General features: G+C 36.4%; 1 protein-coding gene across 1 annotated transcript in view; it reads right to left on the bottom strand.

Moving 5' to 3' along the window:
- Window positions 1-14,301, bottom strand: part of MYO16 (myosin XVI) — a 435,293-nt gene extending 420,992 nt beyond the window's left edge. The window contains exon 1 of the mRNA XM_080660342.1: window positions 14,212-14,301. Within this exon, the coding sequence (XP_080516468.1) occupies window positions 14,212-14,239 (28 nt within the window). The 5' untranslated portion in view covers window positions 14,240-14,301. The remainder of the gene's footprint in view (window positions 1-14,211) is intronic.
- Window positions 14,302-14,533: the final 232 nt, after the last annotated feature.

Consider the following 14,533-nt stretch of genomic DNA (forward strand, 5'->3'; position numbering starts at 1 on the left):
TGGGCAAATTGTATTATATAAAATATTACTTTGGTATAAAATATTTGATGCATGCCATTATTTTGATATAATATATTTTCAGTCCTGAAATGGATTGAGACAAAATTGAATTTTATATTTAGTACTTAATTTTGGCTTTATTAAGTCTGTGTTGTTGTTTTTGCACTTTTTCTGTAAAGAAAATAATTGAGGAAAGAATGATAATATTTCTATTATCCTTTCTAGGCTAAAAAAACAGTCTAGGTTATAGTTTGTGGTTTTAAATTATTTCCATTGCTCTTCACATCAATTTTTAAGATACAATTTCAGATAAAAGAAACTAGGTTTCTTCCAAGGACAATTTAAAACCCAGTATCAAAACAAAGAGTATACTTCTCAGAGAAACGTCCCTATGTCCAACATAAGGACCCTCCTTATCTCAAGACTTAGTTATTGCAGCAAACACCCTTGGCTTTAGTCTCAAACCACTCCACTCCACTCTGCTGGGCAGAATTTTCAAAAATACATTTGTCTTAATACTAACCCAGAATAATGGTATAGCAAATAAAACTAGTCATAAACTCTGAGGTAATCAACAATGGGCTCTACCTTGTCCATTGGAGATGTTACTAATTAGTGCCACAAACAAACAAACCAGCCTTTTACATACCTTCCATTTTCATTACTGTCTTCCTGCTACTTCATTATATGGAATCTGAAACTATCATTAACTACCTACAGTGGCCCATTATTTCTTCTAGGAGCACCCTCCTTCTGGGAATCACCTCTCCTCTCTTACTTCAGGTGATTCTAGTGGGGTTATTAAAATTGTTGCCCAACTCAACTGCCAACAGGATTGGAAATGTGACTTCGATTGAACCCATCATAATGGCCATAGACTGATGGGAAGTGTTGGGTTCTACTGTCATTATTGGCCATATCGACTCCTTCAGATACTCCGAGGTTCCTAATCTATCACCGTCCTTGTGATCCCATTGTGTTGGCCTGTCTTGTCTGTTGTGACTCACTGTGTTTGTTCTGCAGAGTCACAGCTGGTAAGAACCACTGCTAGAGGTCTGTTCCTCAAAATTTTTGTATGTAGACCGTGCTCCATACAAGGGAGGTGGAAGGAGGGTTGATATGTGGTATAAGAAGATCTGAGGCAGAGATAGACAAGATTTGAGATCTTTGAAAGTCAAGAAATACATTGGGGCCTTTTAAAGATACAAGGAAACAATGTACGTACTAAACCTTACAAAGTTAGTAGCTTATTTTCAATACAGAAAATTACAGTAGATACGGGGAAAATAAAGAGCAAAATTGTTAAAACATGTCTTTATTAAATATTAATGGCAGTCATTTATGTAAACTGATTACTATTGATGACTCATATCCATTTATCAAATATTATTGTATCATTAATGAGTCCGATGTTATTAATGTAAGTTCAGTTTTAACAAATGAGGTGCATTGTATGATCAGTATTTCTTTGCATGAGAGACTCCAGACTCAGCCTAGATCTGGCAAAAGTAAGCCCTCACCACAAGTGAAGGATACATGAAAGACCCAGATGGCCACCACCTCTGCTCATGCCTCCCCTTGGATGTCTCTATCATTGATTATCTGGTGAAACAAGGGTAAGGCACAAGAATACCTGAAACTATAGCCACAACAATACTTAGGAACTTCTAAATTTTCAGGGGGAAAAAAGATTTTTTAAAAGCCACTAGTATTACTCTCTGTATAAGTCTTGAACTAAAATTGCCACTGCTGATGCCATTAAAAATTAATAATCAAACATTCTAAAAGTATCTTTACAGCACTGGACTCCTAACTAGATTTTTAAACTAGCATTTCTGTAATTCTCATATGTGTGACTTTCTCATGCAGATTTCTCTTTCTGTGATATAATGGATGCTACAGAAAACCAATTATTAAGATATACTTTTAAAATTTCATTTATGCTTAAATCAACAGATGAAGATAGAATTAAAATAAGATAAAAATAGAAAATAAAGACGTTAAATGTGATATACTTTAGAGAGTGTTTATAAATAGGAACTTGAGTTTCTTTAAGAATTCCTTTTTTAAAAAGCCATTTGAATTGTAAAGAAACTATAAACCTTTCATTAAAATCATCACCTCTACTAATTAAAGAGAAAGCCTTCTCACTGTGCTAATATAATAAAACAAGAATAAATTTTATTTTTCAGCACATAGTTTATAATGAAAGAAAGAAAGAAAGAAAGAAAGAAAGAAAGAAAGAAAGAAAGAAAGAAAGAGGAAAGAGAAAGAGAGAAAGAAAGAAAGAGAGAGGAGGGAGCTGGCTGTCTGTGTGTGTGTGTGTGTGTGTGTGTGTGTGTGTGTGTATATATATATATATATATATATATATATATATATATATATATATATGGATATAATAAATGTCCCAATCCTTTGAGACCAAATATCTGAAAATGAATGAGCAGAAAAAGCACAGGAACCCTGGAGATGAGAAACAGGAGGGAAACAGACATGTGCACTGCGGAAGCAGTCCTGAGCTATCACTGCTGCACCACACAGACATGGAGACCAGAAGCCTGTTCTGTTATCAGATTGAGCTCAGGATCTGCTCTCAGGCTAAAGCTGAGGACACAAAAAAACAAGACTGGACCCTGGTTAATGGACCTGGTATATACAAGTCTCAGAGAAAGTGGGAATACAGCAATAATCCTCTCACTAAAACTGTCTAATTGAGATTTTAAAAAATAAAACCATCTATTGAGTGTTTCCCAAACCTGTGGCTTAATAACTAAAGCACAGTGGTTTGACAACCATATTTCTATTTATTTTGCTTAGTAGTCAAATTCTCCATGCAGGTCAGGAATTTCAGTGAGTTAAGACGCCAAAAAAAAAAAGAAAAAATAAAAATAAAAAACTGTCTATGAATATTTATAGCGATTTTACTCATAATCATAAAAGATTGGAGACAAAGAAATTACCCACAAACTAGAAAATGGAAACACACTGTTGTGTGTCCCTACAACAGGATATTACTCAACAGCAAAAGAGAACAAATCAGATGCATGCATCAACATGAATAAATCTCAGATGGATTACATTAAAGACAGAAGCCATTTTCTTCAAATTACTAAGCACACACTATACACTAAGCAATTGCATCCCTGGTATTTATCTCAGAGAAATGAAAGTGTATGTCCACACAAAAAATCAGTAGAGAATTGTTCATAGTAGATTTATTTCTAACTAGAGGCCCGATGTATGAAATTCGTTCAAGGGACTTGGCCCCAGCCCCTGTCCACTGCCACCTCTGCCTCGCCAGCCCCCCCACACCACCCGCAGCTTTGTCCAGAAGGAAGGACGTTCAGAAGGACATCCGGTCTAATTAGCATATTTTGCTTTTATTATTATCCAGGGGTGGGCAAACTTTTTGACTCGAGGGCCACAATGGGTTCTTAAACTGGACCGGAGGGCCGGAACAAAAGCATGGATGGAGTGTTTGTGTGAACTAATATAAATTCAAAGTAAAGGAGCGGAGGGGAGAGCAAGAGAACCCTCTGCTCTTTCGGCTCCGCAGGCCGGATAGAACAGCCGAACGGGCCAGATCTGGCCCGCGGGCCGTAGTTTGCCCACGGCTGTTATAGACAGACAAAAAGTGGAAACAAAAAATATCACCCAATAGGTAAATAAACAAACCATGGTATATCCATTCCATGAAATACTACTCAGTAATGAAAAGGAAAAAATAATTGATATACACAACAACTTGGATGGATCTCAAGAGCATCAGACTGAGTAAAGGAAGTCAATCTCAAAGATCACATACTATATGATTCCATTTATATGACATTCTGGAAAAAGCAAAGCTACAGGGACAGAAATGACATCTGTCATGCCCAGGACTGGTAGTTAGGGGAGGAGATTGTGAATTGGAATGAGAAAACTTTTTGGTGTGAGGAAATGTCCCAAACCTGGATTGTGAAGCATTTACATCATGGTCTGCATTTGTCAAAATGTATCAAACTATATACCTAAAAAGGAAGTTCTGGAAGTAAATTATATCTCAATAAACTTGACTTAACAAAATAAACAAAATGGTAATTAAGTTTAGAACCAATTTTTCAAAATTTTTAATAGAGCATTAAAATAGATGTTTCAAAATACTGAGGCATATTCAGTTATATGCTGCTGCAATGAACATTTTTAATAAGAGAAAAATACTTTTTGGTATGATTTTTAAATTAAATAAATCACTTTTTAAAATGTGAAATAAAGAGTCTTGTAAACAAATTCCAGCCCTTGTCATTTGTTGTAAATCAGAGAAGTTAGAGAAGAAGAATACCCTGTGCTATCAGGTATCTGGTTAAAGTGAGGAAGAGGGGCCTGGCCAGTGGCTCAGTTGGTTGGGTGTCATCCCTGTGCAATGAAAGGTTGCCGGTTCAATTCCCAGTCAGGGCACAGGCCAGATTGTGGGTTTAATCCCCAGTCAGGGAGCATAGAGAAGGCAACCAATTGATGTTTCTCTCTCTTATAGATGTTTCTCTCTCCTCCTTCCTCCCTCTAAGCATGTCTGCAGATGAGGATTAAAAAAACAAAAGTGAGAAAGAGCATAATAACTCCATTCCTGCCCCAAATTCTCCATCCGCATTGAATGTCACAGATTTCTAAGAGTTTTCACGTATTGTCACTGGACTGTAGATTTCAGGATTCCGGCAACAAATATGCCATTTTCAAAGGTAAGAACAGCAACTGCACCCACTCTGTATCCATCAGTGGCTCAGTAAGTTTTGACTACAAAGATGGATGAATGTATTATGGATAAAGGGAGGGAAGGAAGGGAGAATTATTAATAGACTGATTGACTTTCACAAACACCAATGAAGGGATATTACCAGCTACATTTTTCAAATGAGAAAAATTACCAAGTCCTAGAGAAGACAAGTGATACACCAAAGATGAAAAACAAAACACAAAAATCCAGAAAGTAGCTGACACACCCTAGGATTAGCCTGAAGGGTCCCACAAGTAACAGTTGAGGCTCCTCAAATTGTTGAGGAGGATGTGTGCTGCTTCCATCACCCTCACTGGCTACATTTGAAATCAGTTCACAGGGGCAGAGAATAGCACGCCAGGCTTTGCTGGCATATCTTAAACTGATTTTGCTGGTACATCAGAGGTGATGTTCTTTATGGATCAGTGGTGAGATGAAAGAGAAAGATTAAGGCTTGTGTAGGATCTCATGAGAATAGAAAGGCGAAGCAACCTGTGGCCCTGCACTGATCTGTTCATGAGTGCCCGAGGAAAGGTTGTGAACCAATGCTAACTTAATAGGGGAAGTTGTTCAGAGTACAGAATAATGAACTAGAAATTTAGGCAACAATTCAACCTTTGAATAGTTTTCTCCTCTCTCTAATACTCCACAGAATTGACTTTTATGTACTTAAAATATGAGGCACCAGGAGACATATCCTTCATTAATTTCCTATTTATTGTCATCCCACTCGGAGGAGTAACTTCGTCCTTTTCTACTAACAGTCAGAATGAAGAAAAACAGTCCATTGATTTCCACAAAACCATTCATTAATTTAAATGTCTCTCCTGCCACTCCTCATTTGCAGATAATAAATAATTCAAGACTCTTTCACCTTTTCATATTCAGAAGACCATGAAGTTCTGCCTTTAGTTATCCTTCCCTCAACCACTTCCTATGAGCCAAGCTGAACTAAGCAAAACTGGGGGCAGTACTTAGAATGTACCAATAATTCATTCAGTGTCATAATTTCCATTTTGTGTACCATCATCTTGCTTTACAATATAGAAGAACTTCCAATTAGTTTTTTGACCACAACTATCTGTGGAGATGATATATTTAGTGAACTGCCCACAGTGACTTCCATATAGTTTTCTGAAGCTATAACTCAATTTAAAACCCAACAGTTTACAAGTCATTTTAATGGACTTTTCAGCTCTATAATGCATTCTCCTTAGAAAGGAAAACATAATTCAACTGTGGTTTGGAACAGAAATTTTCAAAGCCTGGTACAAAAGGGTGATTTTCATATAACAATCATTCTTAAAACATGATTTTATAGGTACTATTCTAGCATGAAGTTACTTATGAAAATTGTTAAAAATCAATGTTTCTTTTATGTTAAGGCTTTCTAAATCTGCACTGTCATCATTAACATTGTTGTTGTCACTTTAATTTCTCAAAAAATTGGAAATGTCAAAGATTAAAAGAAAACAGTTCCAATACATAGCTTTTAATGATGGTGAGTGTGAAGGAATAAATAGGATTGAGTTTTCAAAGATGAGGAAGTAGATACAGTAAATTAAATACTATGCAAGTATTTATACTCTTAAACTTTTTTTCAGGAACAAATCTCTGTCCATCAATTGATCTTTATCTCTTGTTCCTTTTATTTTTCCTTCAGCTTATTCACCACTACCTTTATTTGCTGCCACAGACACATTTTTTATTGAATGTATTGGGGTGAGCATAGCTGCCTTCCTTTACCTTTTAGAAGCCAAAGCTTGTGAGTACTCTGTACTCACAATGATGGGCTCCAGTCCCTACAGTTTGAATTCCACTCCCACCTATCCATTGACTCAGCTTGGTGTCCACATCAATAAAGGATTCCTTGTCCATTGTCCCAGTGGATCCTCTCGAACATGTACCCTATTCTTGTCACATCATGCCAGCTGTTCAGCAGACCCTGCTTCTTGACACTGTTATGCTAGTGTTCTTAACTAAAGACCCCTGAATTCCTTTGGGAACTCCTCTTCCTCTATTTTTCATAAGTTTCTGATCTGAGTAACCTATTTTTTTTGCTGGCTACTTCTTCCTGTACCATGGCTTAAATAAAGCCAATGTGCCATTGTCCCCATTTCTATGTTAAATAAACATCTCTCACCTGAGCTTCAGACCTGTTTATACAACTACCTACTGGACAGCTCTCCTTGGACATCACGGAACTCAGTATAGCCAAGCCTGCCCTTCCTCCTCTAGGTTACATCTGAAGCTTAATGGTAATGCCATACACATAGTTGCTCAAGCAAAGATCTAACTGCCAGTCTTGAATAATCCTTTCTTTCATCCTTCACAACTCCTAAATTTGGCCTGAAGCCTAAGGTTCCTGGTACTCACGTCTCTTTCATATTGGTCCATTTTTATCTACTCTCACATAACTCACCAGTATGCGCTTCCCTCCACCCAGGTGTGGATTGTCACATGAGACACCCAGCTGGCCTCTTGCACTTCACTGCTGCTCCCCTCTACTTGTTCTCCATACTTGATCTTACTAATTAATGCAACTCTTTACTGTCCATTCTTTATCTTAGTGGGGTTTTTTTTCTTATTTTTTTAGAGAGGGGGAGAGAAACATCGATTTGTTTGTTGTTCCACTTATTTGTGCATCCAGTGGTTGCTTCTTCTATGTGCCCTGGCTGGGGGATTGAACCCACAACCTTGGCTTATCTGGCAGGACACTCTAATCAATTGAGCTACCCAACCAGGGCTTTGCTGTCCATTCTTACAGTTGAAAGATTTTAATGGATTCCGATTACTCTCAGGAAAATTCTACACATGGTGACATAGCGTATAGGTCCTTTAGAATTTGGACATTCATGTTTAGAAAGAAAGAGCATAGACTCAGTTTGGACATTCCACGTTTGCAGGGCTGATAGGATATAGCTCAATAATATTTCTTAGATTAATAAATAAAGATAGGAATTAATGACACAAAAGGAAAATGAAATCAACTAAATCTATCTAGCTGACCTAAGTTACCATGGCATGTTTATGTCCCTAAAGTGACACTAAGTGTAAGCCAATCACTGAAAGCATAAAGAGCCCCCCTTCATTCACCAAACAACCTACAGAAAGAGAAGGTATTACATTAACATAACAGATGTTGGGTAAGAACACAGGTTTGGATCCCTCCAGATATAATGACAAGCCTTTAATAATGCAATGTCAACACTGTAACAATACACAAAGATCTATCATTGGATGGGTCATCAGGACAAAAGTATCTATGACATTCATGAGAGTTGGTTAAAAAAGTGAAGTATATGAATAACAGTCAAATGTTGAATCATATACATATACTACAAGAATTTTATCATTTTATACATATCCTTTAATTCTGTTTCTTCACAACTGTGAAGGGAGGAAGAATAGACATAGATGCAATAGACAGAAGGAGAGTGGCCTATACACCTCATTAGCACATTAATGATTTGTATCTTTTTCTTAATTGTATGAGGTTTACGAGTCCTAGATTTATCACTAGTATGTGAGCTTTACTTATTTTCTTCTTTATTCTAATAATATTCAATAAAACAGTTTTAATAAAATATTAAAATATTCATATACTTCTTATAAATATATAAAATATTCATATAATTATCAATACTGTTGTAAAGATAAGTATCAGTTTGGGGCAGTTGTACTATGTATTAAAACCAATTTATTTAGTAGAATTATAGATACTCTTGATCTACAGATCTTATTCCAATATATTACTAAATTTAAATTGCTGGATAAGTTTTTTTAAGTCCTAATTAGAATTTTCTTTCATTTAAGACTAGTTAATTTTAGTTTTCAATGGTAACATAAATATTTGAGAATATCTAGGAAAAATAATAATCAGAAGGGATTAAAGTTACTATACAGCCATAGTCACCAAAACAATATGGCCATAAACTAGACAAACAGATCGGTGTAATTAACAGAAACCAAAAATAGATGCAAATACACTTTGGAATTTAAAATTTTGGGTGGATATGATTGGTTCATATAGCCATAAAAAGGAGGAAAAAAGTGCCCTCATCTCATATTGTACCTTAATTTTTCAAGGATTAAAATTGTAAATATAAAAATAAAAGTTTAGAACAAGATGTTGAAGACTAATCATTTAGGAATAATAGCCAACCCAAAGCAGTAACAAAACTAAAATTCATAAAGAAAAAAAGAGACATAATTTCTATGTGAGAAAATTGGGTGCCAAAAGTACACAAAATTCAGACAAAAGAAAAAACATAAATGTGATCTTCAGCACATATCCAGAAAAATATTAATGTTTCCTAATATAAAAGAATACATAAAATTATTTTTTAAAAGGATAAACAATTCATTATAAAAAATGAGGTCAGACATAAAGAAATAGGAATAACAAAAATCTATAATAATAAAAGTGTAATATGCTAATTAAGTATCTATAATAATAAAAGTGTAATATGCTAATTAGACCAGATGCCCTTCCTGACGAAGCCGGGGCCGGAGGCAAGCTCGGGTCCTGGGTGCCAGAGGGAATCCAGTGCCAGCAGCTGGGGGAAGGAAGGCCTACTCTTGCATGAATTTCATGCATCAGACCTCTAGTTAGAAAAATAAAATCAGAGCCTTGTGAGGAACTATATTTCAACCATGGAGTTTACAACATTTGGAGATAGCATCCCAGGCTGGCAGATACAGGGATGGATGGACATTCTCTGCTGGTGGTGGGAATCTCAAGTGCTGTAGCTTCTTGGGAAAAAATTGGCAGTTACTACATAGTTAAAACTACACATGCCATCTGATTCAGCAATACTGCTTTTGTGAATCAATACTCTAGTAATATAAGCCAAATATATGTTTTAATGCCTATCAAAAAGAGATGAGTTTATAAATTGCTTAATAAAGCTCTGAAATATTGCCTAACTATCAAAACAAGAATAATTTGATATATCTTTATTGGTCAGAAAAGCTGTCCATGTTGTTATAGGAAGGAGGGAGATATCAGAGTTAAAGGTACATATTAGGGAAAATACAGATACCATTCAAAGCCACAGGATGAATGAGGTCAACCAGGAATTTTGCAGTTTCAGAGCCATGCTCTAAGAAGGACAGAAAGCTGACAATGAGGCATAGAAAAAGTTGCCAGCAAAATAGAGAGAAAAATCCTAAAAGAGAAGGGGGTGGTCAAGTGAGAAATTAACATGAAGAAGGACTCATGTCCATAGGATTTTGCCATATAAAGTGGTTTTTACTTAAGTAGATTCATTGCAATGGTGAATAGGGCAACATTTGGAAGAATGAAAAAGGAAATGAGGGTCAGAAATCATTTGTACTTATAGGCAATTTTTCCAAGTTGAGATCATGAACACAAGGAAATGCAGTGGTGGCCAGAAAGAAATATGAGGTCAAGAGAGACTGTGTGAGATGGGTGTATTAGGCCATGTACTGATGCTGATGGAAACAGTACAGTAGAGATTGGTGGTGCAGGATAAAAATTGAGAACTGAAGGAATGAGGAAACAGGGGGTAGAGTCAAGAACACATTGGCTTTGGATACAAAGAGGAACAATCCATGGTTACACAATGGAAGTGGCCTCAGGAGCTCAGATGTAGGCAGCTTTGTAGATTTAAAAATGGGAAGATACAGGAGTTATTATCAGATGAATTCTATTTTCCCAGGGTAGGAGATTTAAGGAATCTCTAGGCATGAACAATTACGCCTTCTAGGCAAACATGATAAAGTGAAATTAGTTTTTGTACTGAAATTCTTCAATGATCATCCTACTGCTTTGGTATAAGGACAAATAAATTGGGAAGCTGGGTTCAACCTGAGTTAGAAATCTGTCTCTTGAGCGCAACAGAGGGAGATGAGGACAAGGGGGTGGAATGGGTTCAATGGTTGACCATGGATCTAGTTTGGGTAAAGAGTGGAGCTAAGGGAGAGTGAAGCAATCATGGGACCATGTGTTGGTGTTTTTATGGAGCTTGCAGACTTGCTGTAGTGGAGTTTTTAAACAAATGAACAGCATGTACAATCTGGGAAAGATCAATGAAGGCATTTTAGTTGGTGTAGCATTTATGAGCATGAGTGATGAGAAAAAAATAAGGTGACCTTGGTATTGTAAAATTTGTTTAATATGAAAAATAGCAGCCTTTCTGGTATAATTCATCCTTAGTTAGCTATGAATGAATTAACAGTTCTAGAATATATTCATTTAAAATAATTTCAACCTTCTTCCTATTGTAAACTGTGCTGCCCCAACCTCAAACAATTAGAGAAAAATTAAACAAGGAGCGATATAGGCAGGCATAGTTGTGGCAACACAGATTCCCAACACACATAAGGGAATTTAACAGGGAAGCCCTCAAGTTTCTGCTCCAGTTTGTTAAGGGTAAAGCAGAAATATAATTCCAAGTTTCCGCATGGCACTAAAACTCTGTGAGCCCTCACCTTCCATTTCTCATTTCTGCTTGCACCTCGGCTGAGGCACCTGGCCAAATCCACAGGTCACTCTCCCCAGGCACAGTGCAGAGACAGAATCTCACTACAGATCCATCTGAAGATACTTCTTGGCCAGAGGGTTACATGAAACATTAGCACTTTTTGTAGCAGTGTTCCTGAACTTTCCTGCTGCATCTTGCTTCTGTGATAAATTGTTCTACTCCAGTTTTTAACATGTCTATACAAGATATATGAAACATGCAGAAATAGGCCAGTTTCCAAGGAGTCAGAAAGGAATGTGGGTGGTGATACAAATCTAAGCCATTTCTTTCCAAGTATTCTCTTTTACACATTCTTAAAAGTTGTGTTTTTCTGAGAGTAAAAGTAAAATGTGCCCAATGTAGACAATTTTGAAAAAATAGGACAGTTTATAAAAGTAACTGATAATTCCATGATTATAATTATATTAAATATTCACACATAATTAATTAATATATGAATATGTATATTTTCTATTTGCATATAATTAATTATAATTAATATAATTATATTATATATTTCATAAGCCAGAGTTAACTAATGTTGGAATTTGAGTTCAGATCTTCCAGAATATGCATACTTTAATAGTAAATAATGAGTACTTCCCTAGATGACTAAAAGTTATTGCAAACATTCTTTATTGGTCTCCCAACCTTCTGCCATAGGCTCCCTTACTAGGATTCCATTGTTGCACATTTTCACCTTTTGCTCCTGCTCTGGAATCTGACTACTTCCTCCCTGCATTGCTGCCCAGCTTGGAAGTGGAAATGGTGCAATGATAAGCCAAGGTCATAATGTGGAAGAAAGAAAGCACATGTAAGGACTAGATGTGAAGAATGTGGGCCATTAACCTTGCCAGTAGAACAGTGCACTATAAGGGGCAAGGAAACGCATTATGGGAACATCTTATGTATCAGGAATAACAATTAAATTGTGGATTAGGATCCATAACAATATATCCCTCTGATTCTATAAATGCCCTCAATTTTCCTTCTATATTGTATTCATCCTTCAGTATCCAGCTCAAGACTATAAAATATCCCTCAATGAGTGGCACACAATGAAACATAATTTCTGAACTTCTGTAGGACGCTGTACCATTCCGCCAGAGAAGTTAGCATTCAACAATATTCATGGGGCTTTTTTCATTTTACACATATTGCCAAACACAGAGCTTAGAACATAGATCTTCAGCAAGTAGTTGATAGTTACTTTGATAAATCCATGAGGAACATTTTCCCCACGTATTTGGAACATCTCACTATTCACTTATTTTAGATTTCATCTGGATTACAAGAATTATCTCAAATGCTTCCATTGACCAGACATCATCACTTCCTTTAATTTTCTGAAATTCTGAACTCCAATAATTCAGCTGAAACAAAAATAATATAAGGCAGAAAAGGGCAGCCTCCTGCTATATTTGATGAGCAAATGTACCCTGACTCTCCCAAGTTCATGTCACTTTGTCCCCTTGTGCTTTTGCCCATGTTCCATGTCTGCCTCCCACCAGATGTGTTCTGTCTGATGAGAGCCCAGGCGCCTATAGAAATGGTGCAGAGGTTTCGGGATTTCCTCTGCAGAGGCACAGAGAGGAGAAATAATGACATTCTGCTGGTGCAGTAAAACAAGAGGAGCAATGCAAAACCAGCCAGGAAAACTGTCATATATATACATACACACACACACACACACACACACACACACACACACACACACACACACACACACATATATATATATATATATATATTTCAGCAAGATAATAACCCCAATGTTTCGGGGTTAAAACAGAAGACTATTCTCATAATTCCTAAATATGCTGCATGGGACCAATTTTTATTAATTAAAGAGCTAATTTTCAAACTTATGAGCTGATCAGTGAATTCTTTTTTAGTTCAAATTGTTCTGCAACACAGAAACATGCCCCTTTGGATTGTGCTGAAGAGTAAGCCATTTTTATTTTTATTAATCAGAGTTGTAATAGCTATATCCATCCCCCACAAAAGAAAAGTGGAAGGTAAGTATTTTATCCTTCTCAGTTATTATTTTTCAGTATTCTTTAGTTAGTGTAAAACTCAAGATCCTTTCAAAACATGTGTTCCTTTAATGATGTTACTTAAATGTAACATTGTAATGTCCTTTGCCAACAAAACCCTCATCCTAAGAGGAAATCATTTTATATAAATGTCATATGTAACTTTAAGAAGATGACATAAATGTACAGAAGTTTTCATGAGTGCTACTGGAGAAAAATGTATATCTAGCAAGCCATTCTTGCTATAATACGTCTCCCTCTTCATTATTACCATCCAGAGAAGGCTTAAATGCTGCTTTTATCTAGCTCAGAAAATCCTGTTAAAATTCAGGCACTGAAAAAACCCTTGATGGACCCACCGGAACAGCCAGTAACAAACCCTTCTAGCATCCATGTAGAGCATTTGGTACAGTACAGATGTCATTCGAGTCCCTGAGCACTGCAAGGTGAATGGTGCAAGGACAAAACTTTACAGTCAAGGATAATCCTAACAATCAAGCTTACAAGTTGAGCACTGGATTTGGGCATTAAGCAGTAAAACTTGAGAGTAAAATGATAACTGAATGTCCTCACCACACATGAATAAACTAAGTTTTTATGCAAACACTGTATTAATATATGCTGATCCCCAGAAATATTCTTATAAAATTCCTTTTTATGGATTGCTTTAAAAAAAGTAATGTATGTATCTTTTTCTTTAAAAAACTAAAGTTTTAAATATTTTTATACTGTCAGCCTTTGGCTCACACTGGAGTTATTTCAGAACCTGAAATTAAGAGGAAACGCATTTAGCATGTAAAACATCTTTCAAAGTCACTGTTCTATGTCATTCACCCAGATGTGGCATACTAGAAGACCTGCCTTAATTTTAGCACCTGCATAAAATAATATTTCAAGAAAACAACCACATGAGCAAAATATCAAGCTTACTTACAGCACTTGATAAAATGATAGTGAGACATCGTTCCATCTCAGAGAAAAATCTTGCTATGGGTTCCAGCATTATCTTCTGCTACAACTGTTGATCCCAGGAGATGCATTATTTAGAGCCCTGACTCAGGTAACAGTTTACTTCAGGATGCATTATTGAACAGGAGCTGTGTTCCATGATCATGCAAAAAGCTTCAAACTCATTCTCATTCAGCAGCCAGAGTTAAGATAACGCCTCTCTGTGGGTCTGGAGCCACCACTGCCGCACGTGCTATTGTAGTGTCTTTGATTGACAGGGCTCCTAGTGCCACAATCCCGGGAATAGT

This window comes from Plecotus auritus, assembly GCF_963455305.1.
Source record: "Plecotus auritus genome assembly, chromosome: 3".
Classification (NCBI taxonomy): domain Eukaryota; kingdom Metazoa; phylum Chordata; class Mammalia; order Chiroptera; family Vespertilionidae; genus Plecotus; species Plecotus auritus.